Source organism: Larus michahellis, chromosome 8 (assembly GCF_964199755.1).
Source record: "Larus michahellis chromosome 8, bLarMic1.1, whole genome shotgun sequence".
Lineage (NCBI taxonomy): Eukaryota > Metazoa > Chordata > Aves > Charadriiformes > Laridae > Larus > Larus michahellis.
In genome coordinates this window covers 38,137,272-38,163,833 of record NC_133903.1, presented here as the reverse complement: position 1 = coordinate 38,163,833, position 26,562 = coordinate 38,137,272, and the positions used below count along the sequence as shown (strand labels likewise).

General features: G+C 38.9%; 1 protein-coding gene across 1 annotated transcript in view; it reads right to left on the bottom strand.

Moving 5' to 3' along the window:
• Positions 1-26,297, bottom strand: part of ABCA4 (ATP binding cassette subfamily A member 4) — a 74,665-nt gene extending 48,368 nt beyond the window's left edge. Inside the window, exons 1-11 of the mRNA XM_074599436.1 lie at positions 26,232-26,297; positions 22,301-22,394; positions 21,631-21,772; positions 19,605-19,744; positions 16,732-16,859; positions 12,868-13,065; positions 8,554-8,643; positions 7,933-8,170; positions 6,293-6,432; positions 5,067-5,183; positions 4,130-4,327 (exon numbers count right to left, since the gene is read on the bottom strand). Of these exons, the coding sequence (XP_074455537.1) occupies positions 4,130-4,327; positions 5,067-5,183; positions 6,293-6,432; positions 7,933-8,170; positions 8,554-8,643; positions 12,868-13,065; positions 16,732-16,859; positions 19,605-19,744; positions 21,631-21,772; positions 22,301-22,394; positions 26,232-26,297 (1,551 nt within the window). The remainder of the gene's footprint in view (positions 1-4,129; positions 4,328-5,066; positions 5,184-6,292; positions 6,433-7,932; positions 8,171-8,553; positions 8,644-12,867; positions 13,066-16,731; positions 16,860-19,604; positions 19,745-21,630; positions 21,773-22,300; positions 22,395-26,231) is intronic.
• Between the last annotated feature and the right edge of the window lie 265 nt (positions 26,298-26,562).

Sequence of the window (26,562 nt, the reverse complement as noted above, 5' to 3'; positions counted from 1 at the left end):
AAGATTGCCTCCTCCAAGCTCAAGAAATGTCCATCCCGACAAGTAAGAAATCAAGCAAAGGTGGCCACTAAAATGCTGTTGCAATTTAAGTAAGACAGGGCAAATTTAGATGTACATGTACAAAACATACAGCCAGTACTAGGTTCAGCCAAAGCGTATGGTGCCACATTTACTAATTAGATAGAATGAAATATTTTTTAAAAATATATTTAAGCCACTGTAATCATCCAGACATGGAAACGTGAACTCTGCCACTTGGCCTCTCCCTGGAAGGTTTCCTCAAAAAGGCAGATATCTGAATTGGAAGGGCTAAAGCTGCAGCACAGATGAGGTCCCAATATCAGGAACTGCCTCTGCAGTTTGCATCCAGGAGATAAAACTAACTCAGCTATAAAATAAATCTGGCCATGAAAGCTTTTTAGCAGTCTAGTTGAATCAAAACACTACTCTCTCTCAAGTTTTGGGACTTTTTTTCAGCCTAGAAAGTGCTTGAGTGAACACCAGGGAGCTAAAGGATGACTGATCCATAAAAAAAGCACATTAGCCATGGATGTCAGCTGAAAAGCACTTTGTCAAGTGAAGCGCTAGCACAGTTAGAGCATAAATTTGAATCTTAAAGTCTCTTAGGTATTTAGGCATTTATTCCTATTTAATGTCAGTCAACTAGTCAATTGATCTCACTGATAATATTGTGTCCCTACTGAATTCTGACATGTGATTAATCTGCCGGCTTAAGTTAACATGCTTTGGCTATCTCAATAATAAATGTAGTTTACCCTTCACAGCAAACTGCCTTCTTCCTTCGTCTCTGTCATTATCATGAAAAGTATTATCACACCATATACAAGACACCAAATCATCAAAATCTAAGCCCTTTATATCCCCCATTTAACTGCTACTTAACAGGCATTGTAAAACAAAAAGATTGTGAACACTACAAACTCTACTGCTAGTTATCTGTAAAATTACAGATTTATGCTTATACATTTAGCTTCCACCATTCAGAATTGGCACGACTTCACCAGAGAGCAGAAGTATTTAACCCCCTGATAGACTGGGAAGGTACTTATTGAATTACCTTTCTACATAAAATTCCAGGAGGCTAACTGGTTTGATCTTATCTTCTTGATCACTTCTTGCAGGTCAATAACCAAAAATTACTCCACATCAAAGGGCTTATACATGCAACTTGTTATTTAATAGGCAGACATCTTAAAAGACTCCTTTATTTAACCTTTCCCTGTGATAAATCATGCTCCGTTTCCTTTAAAACTTGAAGTATCAGAGTTTAATGGGATCTATACGAAAATACATTTTTAACTGGCAGCAAAATGAAACAGTGCTTAAATTGACACCTTTTTTATTTTGTAGCTTTACTCTGCCTAGTGTTTTGCAAATGTTCATTCTCCTAGTTTGGTTTACAAAATTAAACAACATAGAATTTCACATAAGAAAGCAAAATAAGTCAGAAAAACTTTCTGGTTTGTATGTCAGAAGAGAAATCAAATTAGACTGATGGCTCAGGTTGTGTTAACTTTTTGGGATATGTTTATCCCACATAGTTAACTGAGTTCTGGAACTCAGTTTAGTTCTTGCCAAAGTGTCAGTGTTCCCACAGCAAAGTCTCGCTGTGTAATTGTGTCTTTGCGGTGTCTGGAGGACTATTTGCTGTTTCTTTGTTATGAGGAATTATTTTCAAGGTACTTGTTGCAGCTGCAGAACTCATGTAGTTTTCCAGGGGTTTCTGTGGATATGGCACTGGCAAAGTATTGACAGACAACTCATCTTGTCTAGATTTTCACTGCAGAACAGACAGTGTCTGGACTAGGCTGAGGAGCAGCAGAGGCTCCTACCCAGGGGTCCAGTCAAGGAAGAAGTAAGTGTTCAAAACAGAAACACAAGTGCTTATAGATCTTCTGAGTGAGCAGAATGAAACCAAAGCTTGTATAAGAACATAGGCTAAGACACCAGTGTTGCAATAATTCACACCATTTGAAAGCGAAGAGATTTTATATTGTCATCTACTAGCCAAAAGCTAGAATTTCTTTCTCTTAACATTAATTGCATCCAAAACAAAGGTTGTATGCTCTACCTAGACTTTTTTCACTGAATTGCAACATGGCTTGTGCCTTCATAAACCTCACTATATCAAAATTCATTCATCAACCACTTGGGAAATTTATTTCAGATCTTCTCCCAGTAATTATTTAACAATTTCAAATGGTCCAATGAAGATGGTAAAACCAAAACTAAAATACTAAGAGCAGGTTTGGAAGATAAAACCAGAAAATAGTAAGCATAAAGTGGTGACTAGGTAGCGTTCTCAAACAGTTTAGCTGTTCTGTGGCCTAAGGTAATCAAAGGAAAGAACAGGAAATTCTTGGGGTGGTGAGGATGAGCAGCCACTGCATAATTTGTGGGATTCTCAGCTGCACCACAGCTTGCAGCAGAGATCTGGAGCCTCCAAAGACAGTTGCTGGCAGCACACCTCTCCTCATCGCATACTATGGTAGGGAGTAGAGTGTCCCTGAAAAGGAGCTATTTGTTCTCATTGTGCTCGGCACAGTGTGAAAACATTCTCAAATTCTAACAACTCAGTGTAAACAGCAGACTTAAAAGAATAAGCTCATTACAAAGAACTTTTAGGACACAAAGATCTATTACCAGGTACAGTAACTGCCATAATATTGTGGATGTTCCAGCACTGGACTGCTGCAAGCAATATATTTCACTCAGTTTGAATAAGAAATAATTCTGCTAACATGATGCCAAAAGATCATCAGAAGAATCAGCAGAGCTTTGTGCAAAAGCTTTATTTTTCCCTCCTGTAACAGCTATAGGAAGGCAGATAAATTCTCAGTTCCTGCCTTCTTGCAGGGGATGAATGGTCTTTTAGATTGAACTGGATTGGAATTAGGAGAGCTAGGCTTGGTCCTGTTGCCTGCAACTAGTATCAATTTTCTCTGTGAGCTTGAGGCTCATCTTATTTAACCATTAAATAATAACTAAATATTTACTTTTCTTTCAGAGATGCTTGTAAGATGTAATTCATCTCTATAAAGACCCTGACCATAAAGATTACTATTACCACCAACAGTAACAGTTTTATTAAACTCTTGGAGTTAACCTGCAACATTGTAGTGTCCAGCAGTTTTGCCTGGGCTCAGAAATTGGCACTTCATTTATCTAACTTAGAAAGAATCTACCCCATCTCAGGTTCAGTTCCAAACACATCTTTACCTGCAGTCAGAAATATGTCGGATTAAAAAAAAAAAAAAAAACCCAAAGAACTCCTGGTGTCACTTACCCAGCTCTGGGAATGAATGGATGCAGCAGTTCGCTTATCCCTCTAAAAAAAAATATGTATAATTTTTTGCACTGGACTTAGTCTGAGTCTGATGAACTCATCAGTAAGTTAGATTGCCCCCAGGGTAACCTTTTACTAAAAGTATCTTCCGAAGTATTTTTACAATGGCTTGATATTTTCATCTACATTTTTAGCATTTTTTATTTACGTAATGAAACTTCACCACAATTCCTGTGCTGTGGCTTCTCAAAAAGCCTCAGAGAGCCCCACTAAAAACACAGCACCCTAATAAGGGGGTAACAGATTCTACGAAAGAGACACAGACACCTTGTCAGAAGTGGCTACAGAAAAAAGTGGAAACTCCCATTGGTTTCATTGGAATTTTGATCAGGTGCTTAAAAACATGAAGAGGGATTTACCAAAGAATTAACTTCTCTGGTCCTGACCTTGCTGAAGTTAGTGGCCTGGCAGTTATTAGTATTTACAAAAAACCTGTTTCCTTGAGGCTTTGCATTCACTTTCTGCCTCTCGGCATCAGTGTCTGTTCTGACATTCAACCAACATTTTGAATATAGCATCTGGGGATCATCAAATTGAAGGGTTTTAATAATAATAACAATACCAACAACAACAACAATTCATGTTCTTGTACTGTTGTATTATTTTAAAAACATGTTTTTAATACCGAGATTAAATTTGAAACAAATGAAGATGTCTTATGATTTTAACCTTCTTGTCTGTTGCCACAGACCCCAATTACTGCCCACCCTGCTTTAAGATATTCTCTACAAGTATTCCCAGAAGTGGGAGGGTTGACCTTACCTCCAGATACTGACTGAGTAAACGTAGAGCTTGGTCTGCAGCATTGAAGATATTCCGCCAGTCAAAGTCTGCCATTCCTTTCTCCCTGCTCCCTGGAGACCCATTGTGGAGAAAGTTGATTATGTGTTCAGCGGTTAAGCCTTCAGCACCCAACTGGCTGTTCAAGAAGTCCCTCACTGTAGGGTGCTTCAGGGAGTCCTGAGGGAACACATCAGGACAGCTTCACTACAATGACCCTCTTCACTTGCCCTGTTTAATGAGAAATGTTTCCATTTCCATAGCTCTTTCTGTGCTATGAAGAGCTACAAAAGGGTATACTAAGCAATTAATTGTATAAATGGCCAATTGCACAACTGAACTGGAGGTGAGACTTGAAGAACAGATGAAAAGAAATTTATCCTTGACTATTTATTGTTTTTTTTCCTTAAAAGCAAGAGGATAAGTGTAATAAATGCCTGATCTAATAGAGAAGAGTGTGGAAAACCAAATCTTTTCTCTAGCATGAACTGCTTTATAAACTTTAACTATGGATATTACTTGCAGCTGATCAAAGTCGGATCTAAGGGATGTGGAAATAAAGTTTCCTAAGGGAGTAAATTGCTGGACCAGCAAAAATGCCTATGCAGAAACCAAGAAAATCAAGTTGTCTGTTCTTGAAGGACATTTTGGAGATTCAGGGGAGCAGTAATTGCTGCCTTTATTAAGTCATTAGCCTGATTCTAGAGAGTGTCCAGATCTGAGGTTTTGTCACAGAAACACTGTAATGCGTCTAAGACTAAGATCAAACTAGTCCAACAGCCTTAAATGTCATAGATTCCTTGCTGCAAAGGCTGTGCTTCCAGCCAAACCTTCCAAATTAATTGTCTTCTCCCTTAGTAAAAATAAAGGATGGTGAAAGGCTGCTCTTACAGAGGATCCTTGCTAAGTTATAACATACACGGATCATATTCATTTGCAGGCTGTTTTGAAAGAAGTACCACAGCTGAGGTCCTACTTCTTCCCAAGCTTTGGTCAACAATCTGAGGCGTTCAAGTTCCTCAAAAGTGGAGTTCGCCTGAGGAACAAAACAGCAGAAGTGTTAGAAAGCTAAGGAGATAAAACCCCAGAATTTCTGATCCAGCCCTTCAATGACAGTGAAACCTGTAACTTACACATATTGTAGTTTTTAACCTTCAATAATAAACATATTAAAATAGTGGAAATATTAATAATCCTCAGAAAAAGAATTTGTAAAATCCAACTGGAAGCAAAGTCACCTAAGATAAATTTCTGTTGTGTATGTAATGGAAAAAACAAATGCACATTAGCCCCAGTTAACTTCATTTCCTTTAAATAATCAGGGTTTAGCTAGAATGATTTCTTCTTCTATTTTTCCCCATGACAATTTCTCTCCATTAAGAACTAAAAAGAAAGATGATGATGTGGGCAGATGAAAAAATGGGAAGCCGTTAGACAAGACAGATACTCTCATAGTTAAGATATCTGTTAAGGTTTGAAATGTTGGGCTGCTGTAAGTCTGATGTTTTCCTGTGTGAATTGTGAGCAGCTGTTCTTCTGTGCCTTCCATAGGTGTTGAGAGTAAGTGAATTGCTGGTTATGAGGTGGCCAAAACCTAGGTCATATGTGACCTTGGTTTAACTGCTCAGATTCATTTCACCCAACTTCAGGCATTTAGCTGAAGAGTCCAGGCTCCATCCTATTTTCATGAAGTGAAAATTATTTATAGTTTCAACATACGTAATACTAAACCATGATGTTGCTATTGGTTTGTAATCTCGCAGTGTTAGGTCTCAATAAGCCTATCCAAGCCTCATACCTGTCCCCTTTAAATATTTACTGGCACATGGCTGCTGATCTTCTTACATCTGTAAAATATATATAAACATTACTATTTTCACTAGTGCAAATGTGGAATCATGCCAACAAAAGGCTACTTGATCTGGAAAAAGCATGTAGTGTGGACCAAGATGGGATGAATCAGCGAAGATCTATATCCTGTTTTTTAAACAGTTACTGTCCCTCCTCTGATGATCACCAGAACAAACGGAGTTATAAGAAGAAAGTGTGATGATGTTGAAGTAGCTGGGTGACTGTTTTTCAAAAGATGTTTCTTAGAATGCAATTTTTTAGAAATATACATTTTTGTATTTCAGAACTTCTTACATTTTTTAGGATTTGCCGTACAGAAGGTGAATCAGGAGCAAAGAGAATTTTTCCCATCAGCAGGGGCTTCACAGCACTCCAGGCTATTTTGGTTAAAGGGTTCGATTCCAAGTTCTGGATCAATTCATTACAAAAGGGTGCTAAAGACAGAAAGAAAAATAGTCTTTATGAAACCCTACGTTCCACAGGACTTTTCAATAGCAATGTGGACAGTTTAGAGCATTTTGAATCTGAATGGGTTAAGCACATTCTGCAATGTAGAAGTACAACATCTGAATAAATGGAAAAGAGTAGGTATTGGAGTTGTAAAGTAGACAGCATGGACGTTGGAAGAGCAAACATAAATAAATTTAAGCATTTGAAAGTTGCTGTTATTTATAAGGTATTTCAAATGGAAGGAAACCAGACAGCTCAGATCTCACTGAAGAATTTTGAGCCATAATTGCTTTTCTTCTAATGACTTAGATCCTTTGTATTGTAGTTGATACTGAAACAAAGTTTTTTTTTCTCCTATTAGTGGTTAATTCTTACACAGGATAAACTACTGGACTGGAGATCCATCAGGCTTGGATGTTGAACTCCAGAACAGTTCAGAACTGTATTCTACAATAATTTACTACTAAAAATCTTACTGTAAATATTTCTATTTTACTCCTGCACCATGAATTAATTAGTTTACTTGGATAGCTATTGGATTCAACTATTCTATTCCCTGGCTGAAGAAATGGAGGACTGGGCCTTTTACACGTCTTTTGAAGGTTCAAACATAAGTAGAGCCAAGTATCAACAGGGAACAGTGAAAGTTAGGAGTCTCTCTATGGGCCAAGTGATCACCTGTACTTTGTAGCCATACAACCGTATCTATCATAGCAGAAGGAACACAGAAATGTACTAGCAGCTCTAGTATGGCTGTTAGTACAGAAAAAAATTCTGGTGGTCTCAATGTAGAGGAAAAACTAAATAGCAAACAGAAGAGGACATAATAAAAAGATAAAATTATGAACGGTAGAAAAGATAAAATTGGTTCCTCTTTGCATTCTCTCCTATTAAAATATCAAGAAGATAAGTGAGGAAAATCAAAGCAACAAAACCTAGTAAATTGAAATGCTTTCTATGTAAGACTTAATTATGCTGTAGAGCATTACTGCTACAAAATTTATGTACTTTTATGCAGGAAGAAAACAGTTGCCATTTATCAAACTGAGTATTATTTAAAAGGAGAGATTTTTAAATTCCTGTGCTCCAGGCCATCAATCAAGTTGAGAGACTTACTTAAAAAAAAAATTATCTTGGAGAAAAGTAATTCCAGAATGCATGCGTCACTGTATTTTCCTGAACCTTCTTCAGAAGCATCTAATTCTTCCTGATATCAGTAGCATATGTTGGAAGATAAGACAGAGGGACTGTCTTAATTATGATGATGATGGTGTTTAAGCCTTCATATTGAAAGCAAATGCATATTTCTGTCAGTTCTCAATTCCTGAGCTTCTCTGCTTCCAGCTATGAAGTAAAACCATTTCACTTGTCTCCAGTTTCACGAATAAACTGCTTAAAAACATTATTTTATAAAAGCAACAGTGGTATTCTAACATAAGTGCACCTGTCTACAGTCTCTGTAATGGTTTGATGGAAAAACTTACTGGTTGTATTATCATAAAGATAAGTGGATTTCTTTGTTGAGTCAATCCCAAGGAAAGCTTTGTAGTTATTATCTTCATACCAGTTGAAGGAAAGTACTCTGGATCCACCTCCTTCTGGGTAGCCACAGAAAAGATCAGACAGGGAGCTCACCAAGTGGCCTAAGGATTCTGGCCTTCTGTCTTGTAGAAATGGCTGCAGAACCACCAAAAGTTCCTGAACGCTTGGCTTCCTGGCTAGCTGCATAAGACAAGACTTTGTTAATTGCAGCCCTCGAAGGAGGTAAGTATCTGCTGAGGTCTCAGTTGAGCCCAGACTGGTAAAGTCTGGATGCACTCAGAACCTCACCCTTTTATCTCCTCTGTCCTGGTCACAGGCACCATTTTCAGTTCTTGTTCTCTCATGTCTTTTCTGAAGAAAAGATCGTGCTTCATAATTGCCAATCCTTATGCCTACATTTATTTTGTCATGAGAGAAGAATTAATTTCTAAGGAATCAGTTCTTCCCAAACAAGTCTGTTTTCTTTCTGATAAAACAGGTAACTGAAACATAAATAGAATAAAGGAAAAGGAGGACTATGTGCTACCCAGAAAAGTGATGCCATCTATTATTAGACCACTTACCTTTTGCACTGCCTGGGAGACATTAGACAGCACCCTCCCCCAGGCCTTCAGGTCAGCACCTGGTGAGTTTCTGTCCAACACAGTGGGAAGCTGTGAATACATCAGAAATACAGAGTTTTGTATAGTTTCTACATGACAAGACCTATTCCAGTGAGAGAAGAAAATCCAGGTGGCATCTCTTTAGCTTAAATACTTCTAGCTATTTGGAACAGAGTCTTGTAAACAGGGCCACAGATCCAGCACCCACGTGCAGGCTCACACAGTAGCCTGTGTAATTGTTCATACTAATATGAGGCTCAAACAGTCACAGGCCACTGAAAACGTAGCTTGGGATTTGTTCTGCTTACCTAAGCTCACCATGCCAAAAGGTGCAAGAATGGAGGAGGAATGCAGGAAGTGGGATTTCTGGGAAGCTGCTTCTCACAGAGGCTATTCTTACAGTGATTTGTACAGAGTCTTGGTAACTTCTGAATTTCACAACAGTTGTGATACAGAAGCCCCGATTTGCCATGGAGGTAAATAGCTGGTAGTACTTTACACTTGAAAGATTTCCTGATTTTGGAGACAGTCTAGTCCTCACTGTCTGTCAGATCTGACAGAAACCACTGTCTCTCCAGGCTCCTGCAGACTGGCCAAATGGCCTTTCCAGCAGAAGTTAACACTCTAGCTATCACTGTATCCTTAAGAAACAGGTGACACCACGGCATGCCATCACACACCACTCTGCTTGCAGCACTGTGTCCTTCTTAGTCATCTGTCTAAAGAACCACATCTGCGCTTGGAGTTAGCACTCTCGAGGCTTTCTTAGGCATCTATTTCTTCTGGTATTACAATAAAATACAAATGTGGATTTTTAGATAGCTAGACTGTAATATTTATGAAATAAGCCCCTAAAAAGACTTCCCCAAAACTGTGTGGCTATACACCCTGTGGATTCCCTGCCATTCCTTCCAGTCAGTAGGTAGTTAAGAAAGCAGAAGGCAGCTGCACTATGTAGGTACCTGGCAGGGAAACACAAAGGCAAGCCTTTGTATGGAAAGCTTATGTTAGCATGTTCTGATCTGTTGCTTGCAGTTCAGGCAGGAAGTACACACACTCTGCTTCAAAATATGCTTTTCTTTTGTCCCCTAAGGGGAATCAGTCACTGCAAATATTATATAGGATACTTGGAGCACTTGCCTTAACCTGGCTGTTTTGGAGCTGCGAGCAACAGGTATTATAAAAAATCTGAAGCAAGGCAGAGAAAAGCCTAGGATAAATATGGAATTAAGAACCTCCTTCTTGTATCTAGAGGAAAAGAAAAGAGAAATAGGGGCAAAATTACAAGTGTTTGCCCCGAAATATTATTTCTTGCAGGAAGCATTCAGTATGAGTCATGTCTTAGTAGAAATGTCCTAAAATGACTGAATTTGTACTCAGCTAGTTCATGTTCTCTAGAAGCGCACATAAGATAGGATCAGCAGACATTGTACAAACTACACTCATCTGACCTAAATATCAGAGCATACAGTTGGCAATGTTTATCGACCCTAAGCACAGAGGAGGACAAAAGCCAAAAGCTTTTCCCAAAATATTTATCCAACTATTTTCATATTCACTGGAAGTGAATATGGTGTCATGAAAAAAAAGGAAGAGCATAAACACTGAAGAGTTTCTTTCCAACAATAGAAGGCCCAGTTCTGGAATTCACAGTCAGCTGCCCATACTAAAACAAGTTCTACTCAAACAAGGAGCTCTGCAAAAAAAAATCCAGTATGTGATTGGTTATACTGTACACCTGTAGCCTGAAAATCATGAAGCAGAGAGTGATTGACAGTATAAGAGTGCAGAAAATAACCTGGGTCTTGAATACACAGGTGTTTCTACTGTAGAAGTTTTAAAACTAATGTAGAATTTTAAAAAGTCCAATGAAGATTCATTCTGTGTATGTAACTGAGTGTAGATTTACAATCAGTTTGATTAGATATCAAGTGCATGTGATGATACTGATCAAAGCAGCTGTTTCAGCAACACGTGTCTATGCTTAGTGAAGACTCCTTCTCTCCACCCAAAATTGCAATAAGGTATTAAAGAATTTTATTTTAATTTATTTATAAGGTTTAAAGAATTTCAAACAAAGCTTATACAGGCAGGTGCAAGAACAGCACTGCTCCAGAAAGAGGCTGAGCCAGCTAGACAGAAAAGAAAGCATCTTGTTTTTCTGTTTCTGCTTTGCTGCCAAAAAAGTGAGTTGCTTTAATTTCTGGCAAAAACCCCTAGAGGGTATACATGAGCACATGGAGGATTTGAGTGTATGTTTATGCACAGACATACGTAAATACATTGACCAGAAATTCAACAAGAAACATTAATTTCAAAGTGATGTAGAAGCACATCGTAAAAATACCTGTGGCAAGGAGTGCTTATGCAGAGTCTACCTTTTAGTTTAACAGGAGTAACTGAGATGGATTTTTATTTAAAAGGGGGACTTCTGCCTTGGAAAAAACCACAATATATTAAAATTATTATTTAGTAACTGTAATGATGGGAGCATGAGAAAGCTTCTACCAACCTGAGGTCTCACTGTGTTAGGCATCATGAAAAGATAATCCCTCTTCTCCACTGCTGGATGCACACTGAAATCCACTGGGAATCAGGCTACGGATACCCTTCCAACACACAGACTTCCAATACTCAGGGGAAGTCTTGGCAGACAGATCATGTAGTAACAGATCAGACCGCAAGCCTGCATTTGAACACCCAGTCTTTCACAACTCCAGATTTTGGTTTCAGGTTCATGTTTCTGAACATAATGTTTGTTTAAACACAGACAACTGCTTCATCAAATCTCAATCTTTCCATTTTATTTGATATGGCAGCCAAATCATGATAGGTTAGCAGCTTAATTTTAAAGCTGGGCAGTGCAGCTTATTCACATGAAGTCCTTAAATGCTGAAAACCTGTCTTAGAAGTACTGTAGTGTTAATTCTCTGTTACTTCCAGCAAGCATCAGATATATGAAAACATCAGAGTATATTTTTAGAAATGGAAAATAGCAGCTTTCAAAAGTTAGCCACAGATTCTTATCGGGATTGGCAAAATCACATGGGCACAAAGAAGGAATGTCAATGCTACAATAATCAAACTGTAATTAGGCTGGTGTGTCAATTAAAGCTTCTTGCATCCTTTGTTCCCAGTTCTGAGCAAATCAAAGATTAATAAAATCCATGTTAAATTAATCATGACGTTTTTCAGCTGTGGCAGAAAAGTCCGATCAATACTTTCTATGTAACTATAGGAGCCGCTCGTATATCCTGCCTGCTGTATGCAGCAAACTGCCAAAGTGAGGGTCTCATGACATTAAGTTACAAGGTGAAAACCAGCAAATTAAATTAATTGTTGAAAAATACAAAATCACGATCATGGGAAAAACAAACACAAAAGACGTATGCACAGTGATGGGATTGCTATCATAAGGAAAGAGATCTTGGAGTCATTATGAAAATTTCTCTGAAAGCATCAGCTCAGTGTGAAGAATACAAATGGAATATTAGAAAAATATTAGGAAAAGAACAGAGAGCAAAAGCAAAAATCCCAAAACTAGTATGCCATTTAATAGATAGAATTAAATATATATTATTATTATTGTTATTTTAAAATCTATCATAAAATATAAATAATAACAATTAAATACGTATATATATTAATGGCATATTATCTTCATTTGGAACCAAGGTTGCAGTTGTGGTTAATTTAGGGCAAGAAGGTCACAGTAGAAACAGGAACACCACAAAGAAGGGCAATGAAAATGAACAGGTAAGGAAAACCTTTCTATAGAAAGCGTGATGAAAGCCAGTACAACTTGTTTGGGTTTTTTATATGGCTATCCCAACTCAAGCTGCATCAGAGCTTTGACTTCAGGGTAAAATTCTGTCATGCCGGATGGAGCAAAGTCAGGATGGGTTGTATGGGGTATTTTCAGAACCCTCAGCAAGGTCCCCATAGGTCTTGCCACACGCTATTTTGCTACACAGACTGGAAAGACCAGATAATACTTCCACACACACGCTGATTTTAAAATTGCAATTGAATCTTTTAGTTCTGTTATCCTGTGAATTTTATCTATGTCATCCCAAAGCATTCTCACAACTGCCTAGTGTTCTGCTAATGGCAGGTTAATGATGACACATCCATAACCTTACATTTGCAGGGGTAAATACACAAAGACCACTTGGAACATTGGTGAGGTATTACGAAGAAAATTCTTGAAGGGCAATGAAATATCAGCCAGAAAAATGACAACATAAAGTAGGATGATTGTGTGTTAATACTTACCAGCTGAAATAGCTTAAAGAAATCAACATTTGCATACAAGGCATCTTCTACTCTCTGTAGGCTTTCCTGGGACAAGGCACACATGGCCTTGTGCACAGCAGGGAGACCTCTTCGGCTGTTGAAGATAATAAAGCGGTCCAGGAGCATCTGACTGCAAGCAATGTCCTTCAGAGTCAAGTTAGGGACACCATAGGCAAACTGCAACCAAAACCAGTGTTTCTTTTACTGTTATGGAACCTTCATACTACTCAGGAACAATTAAAGATTTATCAAAAGAGGACACCTTGGTATTAGCCCCCCGCTAATAATTTCATGAATGGCAGAAGCATGTGGTCAGCTGAAGCATTAAATCTTGATCCACCTTCACTTGATGCTATGGCAGATCACTTTGCCTTTAGTTACGTTTTTCCTGTTCTCATTAGTGATTCTTTCTTTTATTGCAAAAGTTCTTGTGAATCTTCTTCCCTTTCTCTCTGTCATCTAAGCACACCTGAGGCCATGCTACCCTATCCTTGTGGTTAAGGACAGATAACTATGGCTTGCTTGAAGATACTTCCCCAGGACCAACTGATTGTGCCACATCACTCTATCTTTCATGTTTAGTCTAGTTACATTTTTGCTGTCAGTTGCTCTAAGAGAAAAAGGCCAGTTCCACTGGTTCTCAAGCTTCATTTCCCTCAAAATTTTATTTCAGTTATGACTATTCCAGCCACTATTCATTGTCACCATACACAGGCATACAGCCAGGCTTTACAAAGCCATTTCACATTAAACCACGCCTATCTATTGATTACCACTTCTAATATAAACATGGAAGAGAAAAAAAAATATTGTACTTAGCGTTCAACCACTGGAAACAGACCAATTTATAGTTAAATCAATGTAAATGCAGAATAACTCCATAGAAATCAATAGATTTACCTGGGATTTACATTGTTGTAATGGAATTCTCTTGGTAGACTATGATTCTGTTCTACTTGTTTTATAACGGGCAGAATCTGCACAGAATATAACTTTCTTTAGAAAAATAATCTGCTGAGCATTCCAGTCTTTAAGACATTTGGATCAAAACAAACACACCACACCTCTACCAGGTCAGACATATAAAGCATTTTTAACACAAGTGGGACAGTGTGGAGAGAGGCAGAATGCAAAAGAGGAAATGCGACTGACAAATACAGTTTGGCTTGCAAATAACCTCCAAATGCCAAACACCCCTGCCCTCCCTCACATTGGAACATTTGAATTGGATTTAACTGACCTGATGTCAGTGAAAGAATTTGCTCATTTGCTCAGTCACTTATGTCCTGAGGATGTGTGTGAAAATAACAGTGTTTTTTAAGCATATACGCCTGATCTGGCATGGTACTTGTCATAGAACACCAGGTTGAAAGGGACCTCAAGGATCACCTGGTCCAACCTTTCTTGGCAAAAGCACGGTCTAGACAAGATGGCCCAGCACCCTGTTATCCTCCAGTGTGAACTGCAATGAAACTGAGCTGCACAGGGAGGCAACCTGGGAACCTTGTTTTGACTTGTGAAAGGAGGAAACTGTGACATTAACATCACTGAGAAGATTAAACAGAAAAAAAAAAAAAAGAGAGGTTATTTACAAACTGTAACTGCATTTCAAGAATGTTCATGAACAGATGGGATTAGAAAAACATCAAACCTCCGCCCTTCCAATTTTTCCGGTAGGGTGGGCTGTTGCCAATCTTTCCTGAACTTCTTATTGTGTTTTAACATCAGTCTCTTATCCTTATCTTAGAATGACTCAAAAAAGCAGGCCCTCAGAGGAAAACTTCAATACTTTTTTTTTTTTTTTTAATCAATGTGTCACTGTTTGGTCAAAGCTGGCAAGATGGAGTCCAAATTATTTTTTCAGCTAGTTGGCTGTTTGATCAGGTTTAGCTTTCAGCTCTGTGTGTCATTTCCTGCACTCCCAGGCGGCTCAGACCTAGATCTGCAGCCAGCTGTTGGCAACGGTCAGGCTCTTGTAAACAAGTTGCTTTCAGGCTGATCAGCCCTGTGCCATCAGAGCCAGGGGGAGAGGGTACAGTGACATGCAAGCAAACAGAGGGTAGAGCAGTATGAAGAACTAAAGATGAACTATCATGGTTAAAGATTCAGATGACCACAGATCTGGGTTCTAGTCATGGCTCTGCAACTGGTACCTCAACCAACCTTAAGTCCAGCCCAAGTAACTTGCTTATCAAGGTCTATAGGAATCAAGCAATTTATCTCCCATAGGGGATCAAGTGTTCAATTCCTATTGAAAATAATTTTCTTGTGGTCTTTTGAGAATTATGAGATTATTTTTTTCTACATCAGTTGCTCTTGGAGGAAGTATTCACAGCACTTTCTTTCCTCATAGCTGTAAAATCAGCTCTCATGAGATGATCTTGTATCCCTGTGATTACTGCTAACAAGAAAACTTTACAGAGGACAACAAAAGTGGTATTTAACACAGATCTCCTCCAGCTTCTTCTCTAACTGATCAGATTTCTTTATTTTTCAGCATAAAGAGAACTACATCTCTTTCTACATCAGCACAAAAAAATACAGCAGAAAGCCATCATGTTCCAGCAGGTTTCAAACATACTTTCAGTGATAGTATTGAAAACTTCAGTCCTGCATACATTGGAAGGCAGAGTTTTTAACAGTAGATGAATGAATGCTACTGGGGAGCTAATAGAGACTAACGCAGCAGCACACAGTTCTGGAGCACCAGACCTCTGACAAAGAGGTTAGGGATGAAAAGAGAAAGAGAAGCCCCGCAGGATATCTGTATATATTCTTCTTGTCACAGGCAGCAAGGAAGCAAATTTTCACCATCTCAGCTGATTAGAGAGGTGTGAAAATAAGTAGGATGTCTCAATTAATGCTGGCTTTGGTATGGTCTTGTGACATTGCTTCATGACAAAGTGAGGAGAGGGGAGGGCTTCTCCTGGTACTAATCAAGAATACAGCAGATAAGTAATCTGGCTACTCATCACACCAGCTGGAACCTGTGGTGCACAAAAGGAACTGCATGCAAGTTCATTAATGCCCTCCCTCTTTCTGGCCACACACAGTTCCAGCACTTATGTTTTATGTGGCAGTGAAAAAGAGGAATTGTGTCTTTCAGCCTGAATTATTCACTTGCTTCCACCCACACACTAAGGCACTGTAGAAATTGTTCCAGAGTTCTGATTCAGCAACATTCATTCATTAATACAGCATTCCTTGTGTAGCTCCCAGCCACCACCAGTACATGCAGAGGCAGCCTGGACTTGGTCAAACAGTTCTCTGCTTAGCTTCTTCAGGAGGGATTTGAGCTGCAGTTTTCAACTCTGAATTTTCTAAGCCGATCTATTATTCAATCAGAATCTAAGAAAATAGGTCTGCTTCTCCACTCCTACTTATTCATGTGAGATAATGCCGTAAAGCCACCATATTACTCTGCTGACACTGGGGCAGAGAATTTAAACATTAAGAACCTCAAATAGTTCTCTGCTGCTATTCATCAGGACTGCTGTCTCAGAAGGATGCACAGCTGCCTTATGCTTTTGAGCAAAGTCTTTCATCATGGGGATGGATGCATTGGTTGGCAGTATCGTTTCTTGATGCTCGTTATTTGGAAGCAACAACAGCATCGAACCAAATATCTATATTTAATGCATACTCAAAATGTTTTTTTAAAGACAAACCAAACACCTCTTGCTCTAGATTCACAAAAAACAAAGGGAGATGTTATACAAACCACCTATGAGGCAGCAGGTATTCTGGGCACGAGGCCCTCACGCTGAGGCTACTTTGTATATACAGCTCAAGAGATTGCATTCCACACAGATAACAGCTTGGTAGCTGTTATACTCTACCCACCTGTTCAGGGCGTACTTGAGCATTAATAAGCTGGAAAACAACAATATCTGGGAGGCCAGCATCTTCCAGCAAGAAGGAAGTGAGGGTCTCCCCATCTTTCAAAATGTCTAGAATTCGTATTCCTCTTCCTGGATGAAGAAAGGAGTGCAGAGATCAGTGAGACACCAAAGAAGTTAAAGAAAAGCTCATACCCTGGCTTAAACCTGCAAAAAGTATATGCTTTGGCCCATATATTTAGTAGTAACTAATGTGGTCCAAAAATACGTTTAAACTTCAAAATCATTTTAATCCTTTGTTGGGGAATGATCATCAGAAAATGCTGAGTCTTCTGACTCTGCATATCTGATCTCTCAAAGGTGTTTCAGACTAGAACATCAGGAATGGAAGTACTGAAGCATCCCTGACTGCATTTGAAAGCGTCTGCCTTTTTTTCTGAGGTAATGCTTTATTTCAAATGCTCAGATTCAAGTGTGCTACTGTTGTTAGTGTCCTTTCTTGTGGCCTTGTGTAAAATAAGTTTAGCCAACCTTTTACATTTACGCTAATTTATCACTTGCTGTTGACTAATCTTAGCTAGTTAATCTTATTCTATAGTACTGAAAAAATGACCTCTTAAAAATCTTACACAATAAAAAAAAAAAAACAACTTATTTTCTTTGGACAAGCACAAATTGTTTGTAGTTCAATAGTCATATTAAACTAGATTACCAACTATTAAACTAAAAACTGGCAAGCCTTCAGGCAAACCAATGAGGCTACCCACTGTTAAATTAAACACACATAAGAGGCCACTAAATTTCCTTAATCCCACCTATAACAATATTCAAAATACTGTTGCTATTAAAGTCAAACAGTACCAATCTTTAACTTGTCTCTGTTTTAAAATCAGTACCAGTGTGAGTTCTGCCTCAGTATGGTCCAAGTGAAAGCTTGAAGAGTGAATGATGCTCATGTCCATTGAATACTACAGCCTTTATTAAAGGTAGTTCACATAGCATCAGACTTCCGTAAAGAATGCTTGAAAAAGCACTAGTTCTCACAGTCTTCAGGACAGGTAATTGAAACTGACAGGAGCAGCATGTATCATACTGACATGGGGAATGTAGCTTTAGATATCTCCACATAAACATGCACAAATTTGCTGCTGAGTGCCTCCATTCTGTGAGTTAAGTAGAGTCTTATCGGAGTTTGACAATTAACTTCCACAATTCCATCTGCAATAAGCATATTCTGTCCTAGGGCCGCAGGGCCTGAGCAAAACTTCTTCAGTTGCTCCTCCATGGATTTATTCAGAAGTAAACACTGAAAACGATAGTAGGGGCCTGTCCCTGATTCTCACTGATGTCTTTCCTGGCACCCAGGCATTGTGGAGGAAAAAGCACGCTACAGGAACACATCTCATCAAATGTGCCAGTGCAAGAGGGGAACGGGACAAGGAAGGAGGAATCAAGAGGTAGATCTGGTTTAAGGAATCAATAAAGAGAGCAGTCTCGATTCTGTCATGTGTTAAGTTCTCATTGCTGAACTTTGCAGCTATAAGAAGATAACTTAAACAGGTGATTCTGCAATACCTTTTTCTGTATGGAAAAGATGGCAATTCACATAGTATTAGTTTATCTCCAGAACTGACTTTGTTTTATGAAACAGGAGATTCCAATTTTTATTTATTTTTTAAAGTAACACACATTAAAAAACCCCACAGGTTCTGAAAGACCATTAACATTGTATTTCACAGGGCTGGGGAGAAAACTACTCTATTTATCAGCTGCTGAGTAAAGTTGATATGGGATGCAAAGGCAACTTCCCAAAACACGGGGCACAGTCCCTTAGCAATATGTTGCAAACCCACAGCATGTCATGCTTTTCCTCACCTCTGAATAGGCGGGTTTGGTTTCTATAACTGGGTACAAACCCCAGCTCAGATTATACTCAAGTTCTTGTTTGCATTCTGGGGCATTTTGATTGTCTTACTGTTATTTACAATGAGATAGTCCCTTTTTTACTTCCAGTTAGAAACCTCTGGTAAGATAGCGAGGCATGTGTATCAGATGATTTATACACATCTTATTAAAAATATATGGAGTGACTATTTGATTTTAATAAGAATATTGTTCCTGTAGCAAAGGACTTGAAAATGCGACAGATCAATTCTCCAAGCCAGTCCATTTTTGTGCCTTTAGTTTTAGGAGTATCTTTTGAAATTCTGTACTTAAAGCCCAAATATTAAATTAAAATTTTATTATTAGTCCATTTCCTATTTTTCCCCAGGATTGTGTTTTAAGTTTGGCAGGTTGTTTTGAGTAAAAGTTAATGGAGTAATATAATTTGCAGTCCTGTTTATAAGAAGTGTGCAACACCTTCTCTCTAAACCTATCTTAAAAACAAGAAGAAATTGTTTCCTTCTTCACTATTCCAAATCTATTTCAGCTAGTGCATGAACCAAAGTATCTCTAAGCTCTTCTCTAGGTTGTGCTCCTAGTATATATTCATATATAGCTTTCCATTTCTCTGCATATTCCAGTGATGTTTTTTTACTGCTTCTGCCTCTACGCTAATAATAATGAAATCTCTTAATCCACTCGTTTTACTTTGGGTGGTGAGATATTCATGTTTCTGTGTTTTGAGTTTTGTCTACTGTTATTTAAGGAAGATGGTTGTAGAATGGAGCTGATTGACTCTCTTCTTTCTCTCAAATAAAAGGTGTTTGTTACAATATTGGACAAGTTTTAACTTACCCTATCTAACAGTACACAGAGTAACAGCCACATGTGAAATACATTATTATAATAATATTGTCGGTCTGCAGAGTAGCTGCTAGTCAGCTCTCAGAAGGAAAAATTCAATAATCTGAAGGATTCAGACAAAACAATTACCTGCAATTCTTTCAGGATTAGTTCTCATTGTTTCCATAAACTGAGTCATAACGATCAGTTCTTCCCAGATTCTGCCAAGGTCATGGATTTCAGGGGCTTCCAGTAAGAGCTCCTGAGCATCTTTATATACCCTTGCCAGGCTGAAAGAAGAAATAGTGAACCAACAATAATTTAAGCCTGCTGACTCCTGAGAACATTTCACATAAAAAAAAAAAAGCAAAATTGACTTTCTCTCTGTTAGGGATGACGAAAAAATAAATTTTGTCCTTGGTCTTGAAATGCAAATCTCAGTTTTGTGGTGACAACAGAGTAGTTGCAGGTGGTGTGGGATTCAGATTTGGAAGTCTACAGAAGCTTTAAGAGGGCTATTGGTGTTGCAGAAGGCTGGCCTCATAGGCTTTCTTAATTAGCCATGCTGATCTTGCTGGGGAGACAGGACCTTCCCCAGAGAGAATTCACGTCACAGCTATGGTGCAGATGTTCTCTGGTTCTGGCCCAGGTTCAGCTCCAGCAGTCAGATGGGGCCCTCTGGGCACATGCAGCCCTGCTCAGCCAGGTCAGTGACACGAAATCACTCAGACACAGAATCCTCCTCCCCCTCCCAGCTCAGTCCCCTCCAACGTAAAGGTAGCATTTAGGTCCCTTCAAAACATTTATTCTAGGAGAGGCAGGAAAGCAGGTGTGACAAACTGTCACAGGCAGCTCTTCACCTACTGGTTCTGTGTTAGAACATGCAGTTCAAGCAAGGATGCAATCAGGTCCTGCATTTATAAACAAGCATGAAAAAATTCTTATTAGCAGCAGGAGAGGCCATTAAATTTCTTTAATGGTGTTATGTTTTTCCATACATGGAATGGTATATCTCAATCCTCATGACTTATTTTAACTTACAGGAAACAGCAAACAGGAAGGACTAAATTCTTTCAGAAAACACAATGTATTTGCTTCCTCTGTGATGCACTGAATTTACTCTGACTCACAAAGGGACAGTTTGCTCTGTAATAGGCAACCTAGAAAAGCCGGTACTTGTAGAAAACAGAACCCTTTAGCTTCACTGTGTGATTAACTGTACCCACCAAAAAAAGTCCAGCTGACTATTTTAAATCCTGTTCACTAGGAACAAAAGGTCAAATGCTAAGTTAACTCCAAGCTACGGACTAGAACTTTAACGGCCTTGACATTGTTAGCTCATGGATTTTAATCATTGGATGCTCAAAAGTGGACTATTTGCAAAGGGAGATTTGAAGCATTTTTTATAGCTATTCTAACAGGTTATTACTCTGAGAATCTTTGTCCACTCTGCTGTCTTCCATGACTCAGCTACAACAAACAATGCAATCAAGCACTCCCACAGCCCTTTTTCACTAAGAGTCTGGAAATCTTCCATCCTCCTGTTTCATTAATAAGCTTAGTGTCTGAAGGTTACTATGCTGATTAAAGTCTCAAGTATGTAGCCAAAACAGGTGCTACATAGAAAGTGGCAGTGCAGATTTTCTTTTGCGGCTACTTCATCAGAGCTCTCATTCAGAATGGACAACTCAAACGATGAGAAAAGAAAGCTTAGGGGTTTCATACTCTTATATCAAAAACATTTGTCCTGAGACATTCACTAAGCAGTAGGCAACAGAAAATATTGATTTTATTAAGTGAACACATGTTCCCTAGAGACTAGTACAATTGAACTCTTTTGAGAAGGGCCCAAACCTACCATCACAAGCTCTGCTTCAACTTTGCTGACTACTGTTGAAATGAAACAGATGTGCTAGAAGTGAAAATTCTTGTCTTCCAGTATTTGCACCCCAGTGTCATCTCACCTTTCCCTTTTCATTCACATCACAGAATGATTCTTTAAAATATCCCTCAGTGCACTGTAGGACCTTTCTAAGCAGGCTGAGGATACTCCATCCTTTCTCCCTGCATCACTCATGCCCATGAATGCTCAACAGGTGCCAAGAGCAGGCTATCAGTAATTGCCCAGCAGGGCTGTATTACTGCAACCCAGTCTCACGCATGTAGCTCTGCTTACATGGAGTTGTTGTAGTTGGACACAAGACCTGGACCCTCTCCATGGGTTGGGCTGCGGAAACATGGGTTGTTCATGTTACAGAAGATGCCATGTAACCACGGCAGTGTTCCTGCTGATGGCATTGCCTTGTTTGGGAAGTGACCTAGAGTACAGAAATACAAAATATAAATGATTATGTGTCTTTTCTAATCCAGCCTGTCTGAATCTACGTAGCATGACGGATTGCCTCACTACAGAAGGAATGTGATGGAAACCATATAGTTTCCTCTTTTACTAAGCAAAAAAAAAAAAAAAGTCACTGATATAAACAATATGGCTATTTTCAACTGAAATAAATTCTGAGCTAACTTTAAAAAAAAAAAGTAGCGAGGTAGTACTTTCTCAGTAACAGAAATACAGAAACCATCAACTTGACAGAATCTTGAGACCTCATGTAAGTTTGAGCACAAAGCATCTCACAGGAAAACTAAAGCTTTTGTTTGGTTTTTTTCCTCTTTTCACTGGTAATTTTTACAGTGTATGGCTATACATAACCAAACTACTGAAGAAATCTGTTCTTTTGCTACTGGAGAATAATACTCAGTAAATAGGTCCCAGTATCTCTGTCTGAGAACTTCTAGCCATTACCTAGCACAAGCCAGAGAGGTAAAAAAATCTTAAATGTTCTTACATTCATGTTGGCGATACAGTGGATTAGCTTTCCTCAGCCAGACAAGGGCAAGAAATAGCGAAAGAGGCCATACAAGCTCCACCAAAAAACGAAGCTGAAAAAAAAAAAAGAAAAAATCAATTAAAAATACATTTTACAGATGAACCATGTATAGAGTCACTAAGTGACTAGAGGACTGAGGACCCCTCTCACAGCAGCAATGCTCAGTGCAGTATGTGCCCATGGTTATCCCTTCCCCGTTTCACCACTTGGGAATGGACACCCAGAAATAGCAAAGATTTCATCAGAGCCTCATGAAGCATCACTGTCAACTCAGAGGCTTCTCCACCTCTTCCAAAGGAATGTTTAAGCATCCTGACTGAAGTAAAAAGAGGCGAGGGGTAGCACTAAACTATCAGACCAGATGTAAGTCTAAATATTTTTTATACAAAGTGGATGAGACTATAACAACATAGGAAAAAGGATTAGATGCAAGAGAGAAAAAGTGTGGGGTTCTTTTAATCCACGCTTTTGCAATGCTGGGCTCATTAGCAGGATTGCCAGTGCACTGTGCTTACCCAAAGGTAAAAGACTTTAGCATAAATTTACATTCTTTGATCTTTACTTTTGCGTCTTTTTATCATCATTCATTTCAACATTATTAATTTTCTAATACAGGTAGAAATGTATGCATTAAGATCAAACACCTTATTCAATAACATAGAAGACTCCATCAAAGGCCACTTTATTGCCCAGATCTTTCAATGCACTTAGAACAGTCACCAGCTCCCAGCCATGACAGAAAAATCAAGGGCACTGCTTTACCACAGAGCAACATCCTGCCTGGTTTTCAGTCTGTTCCTCCACTCCTGTGTTTCAGTTTGCTTTACTGCCTCTGTGTATTTTGGCAGTGGTTTGAAACTACAACCCTTTGATCCTGTGACACAGGCTTTTGTGCTCTGAGGACCAGCTATGAGATTTTTGTGTCCAGCCACGTGGCGCTTTTTTTCTCCTCCCTACAAGAGCCAGGACAAACTCTCTCCAGAACCGGGGTTGTAGCACATGCACAGGAAAGCCCTCCCTGCCCCTTTCCTTTGCTCCCACCTCCCTGACCAGGCACCAAATATGTAACAATAATGTGTACAGCAGCAGAGCCAGAGACAAGATGGGTCACGTGTGAACGGTTTTTTTTGCAAACTGAGCCATGCAGGGCAAAAGATATCCCACAGCATAATTAAGAACAGGTTTTTGGAACTACCCTGTCTTTTCCACTATAACTTTTTTTAATAGCTTTAGTTAAACGCAGCTTATGCTTACAGCAAAAGGGTAGAAGCTTTTCACCAGGCAACCATTTCCTATTTCACACTTTTTCTCTTAGGCTTTCTTTTTTAAAATAGAACAACAACAGCCCCCGCCCCGCCCCCCCCGCCCCTCCCCACAAGTTATGCATGCCTGATATTTTTAAAGCCAGAGAAAATCTTACCAGTAGCAAAGTGCTGATGACACAATTGTTAGAGAAGGGAACCTGCCACTGTACAGCTCTTCTTGACAGCTGTTGTGCACAGCTCACAATACAGCATTACAGACCCTTCTCAGCAGGGGGCTGAAGGTCTGACTAACACCATTGCCATCCATTTGATAAGATGTTTGGGACAAGCACTACACACCCATAAACTCAGAGGGGTTAAGATCTGGGGAGACTCCTTGGTTGTCACCTTTGCTGCGGAGTTAATCTGGGTTATTGCTCAGACGTTCATTCCCAGGAAACAGAAAATCCTCAGGCTTGCATTCCGTAATTCCTTTCTGTCTGAGCTAACTCCTTTGGAAGGGACTGAAGGCTAAAGCACAAGAGAAGCTTGCTTTCAAGCTGGTACACAATATGTCGTGTGATGAGGACGGACCGAGTACTGTTAGCCCTTTGATTCTTTCCTGTGATCCTTTTCCTGAGGATACACAGGTGTCTCAGAACTCACTAGGAAGGATCAGAGAGCAAGCCTTAAGCATGCAGAACCACAAGACAAACAGCCAGAAATCCCAGCAACATGCACAGAGAAATGTAATATCCAGACGGAGCTGTAACAGACCAAGCACAGTGATACGACCGTATAAATCTGATAAGTTTAAATTGACTGTGAATCAAGTGTTAATTCTGTAATGAAGACTTCCCTCTTGTGAATTAGATTAGACCAAATGATGGACTTGAGTAGAAGATCGGATATGCCTCCATTTATGGCACTGCATGATGGTTAACAAAAACCAGGCTGATTTTCCTAAAACACATTTTACAGCTACTTTTGACATTATGGATTTTTGTTCTGGCTACCTTGTTTCTCTGTGTGGACAAATAAGCAGGCAGGTTTATATACTTAGAAAAGGAAATGATTTTTTTACTGACTCAGTTATAAAATGTTTCACTCTTCAGAGTGGAGAAAGTATTTATCTGTTGCAGATTAAATCACTGTGCTTACAAGCTAGAAGGGGGTATCTGTCAACGCCAGGAAACAGCAAGTTAGCATTTTTGAAAATTCTACAGGACAAAATAAACAGGAAAAAATAAACAAACAAGAAAAAATAAACAAGAAAAAATAAACAAGAATTCCTGAAACCCAACTAGGCACTTTGGGTCACATACCTGGGCAGATTTGCCCAAATAAAACAGTATTTCATAGATTGAAAATACTGAAGAATCACATAAAGATCCACTTGCTAAAAATTAGAAAGCAGTGGTTTCCAATTCTCAGTATGCACACTTGAAGATCATAAAGATGTAGATTTTCTGGGGTTTTTTTTGTTTTCTTTTTCTTTTTTTCTGAATTTGAGAACCAAACTACTACAGCTCCTTGACAATCAGTAACCAAAGTCCAGCTTCAAAAAGGGGTCCATATATTTGGTGTAATTTATCTCAAGTATGGATTGGTGACTTTCGTACTGTATTAAATCATGAGCTGGCAATGCATCAGCTCTTGGTAGCAATGTAGACTGTGGGAGAAATTCTGCTGGGAAGCTATGAAAGAAGACACATTCAATTTGTCTATGAAGAAAATCAAGAAATCCATTGATCCTGAAAATTTCAGTACATGAGTCATTCCTAATGACTAAAATCAGGTCAGCATAGGTAAGCATTTAAACTCATTCCATGGATAAGTTTGACCCTATTGATCTCTTCTTATGGCAAAATTGTTTGCATGACTGTTACAGCCTCACAGATGCCTTAATGTACTTTTAAATTAATTTTAAACAGGTAGTCTATAGGACCTCAAAGGGACTTCCTTTGCCTGGAAACCAGGCAAAGGGACTTCCTTTGCTGGACAGAAGTAGTTGCCATCAGGTTACCAAGACCCTAGTTTGAGGTTTGGTTTGACTCTAAGAAAATTTGGCTTTAAGAAGAATAAAAAACTACCAATGACAAAAAAATCTGGAAAGTAATACATAAATTTGCTCTAAGACAAAGTATCATAAGATCCAAGAGGATTTGAAAGGATTTAAAATACTCCTCTGATTTTCACTTTAGTTAATGGCATTCAGCCATATTAAAAAAGATAAAATCTGTGTGAACTTTAGGGCCGTAACTGGATTCACATCTAAGAGTAGCTGGGTGTGAGGAGCAAATCCAAAATTAGGAATCAAACCTCCCTGAGCTGAATAGTGCCCATGATGTTTTCTAACACAAGATCTTTTTATGTGAAAATACAAAAATATTACTACTCAAAACTCTTCTCCTGGTACACAATACTATTTGTCAAAGAAAACCCCAATACAAGTATTCTATGTTTAGTCTGTAAAGAGTAGTTTTGCAAACCACACCAGACAAAATCCCAGACAGCAGGCCCATACACAGACCACATTTCGTTCTTTGAGGAATTTGTGATTTTTACATGCTAATAAGTGTACCGCTCACTTCATCCAGCGGAGTGCATGGTCAAAAGCTGAAATCCAAAGACTAGTACTTTACCTTTTGTCTTTTCCGGAGGATCCAGTTCTTCCAGAGTAGAAGTCTGACTTGCCTAGAGAAGCTCATTTCTTATGCATCAACACTTCTGGTTAACCTGTGGCAAAAGATGCATTGCCATTTCTCAGCTGACAGCTGAAACAGACCTCAAAGCAAAATAACAACTTTCTGTTCTTATTTTAAGATTATGTTATCATAGGGATCTGTTCCTTTCATTGTCTGCACCATTTAATTTTGCACTCGATACGCTATCATACATGAAAAATCGTAGTTTTCCTTTGTTTGGAGGCTGTTTCCTGTGACACATTTATCGGTGCCAAAATGCAATAGAGAG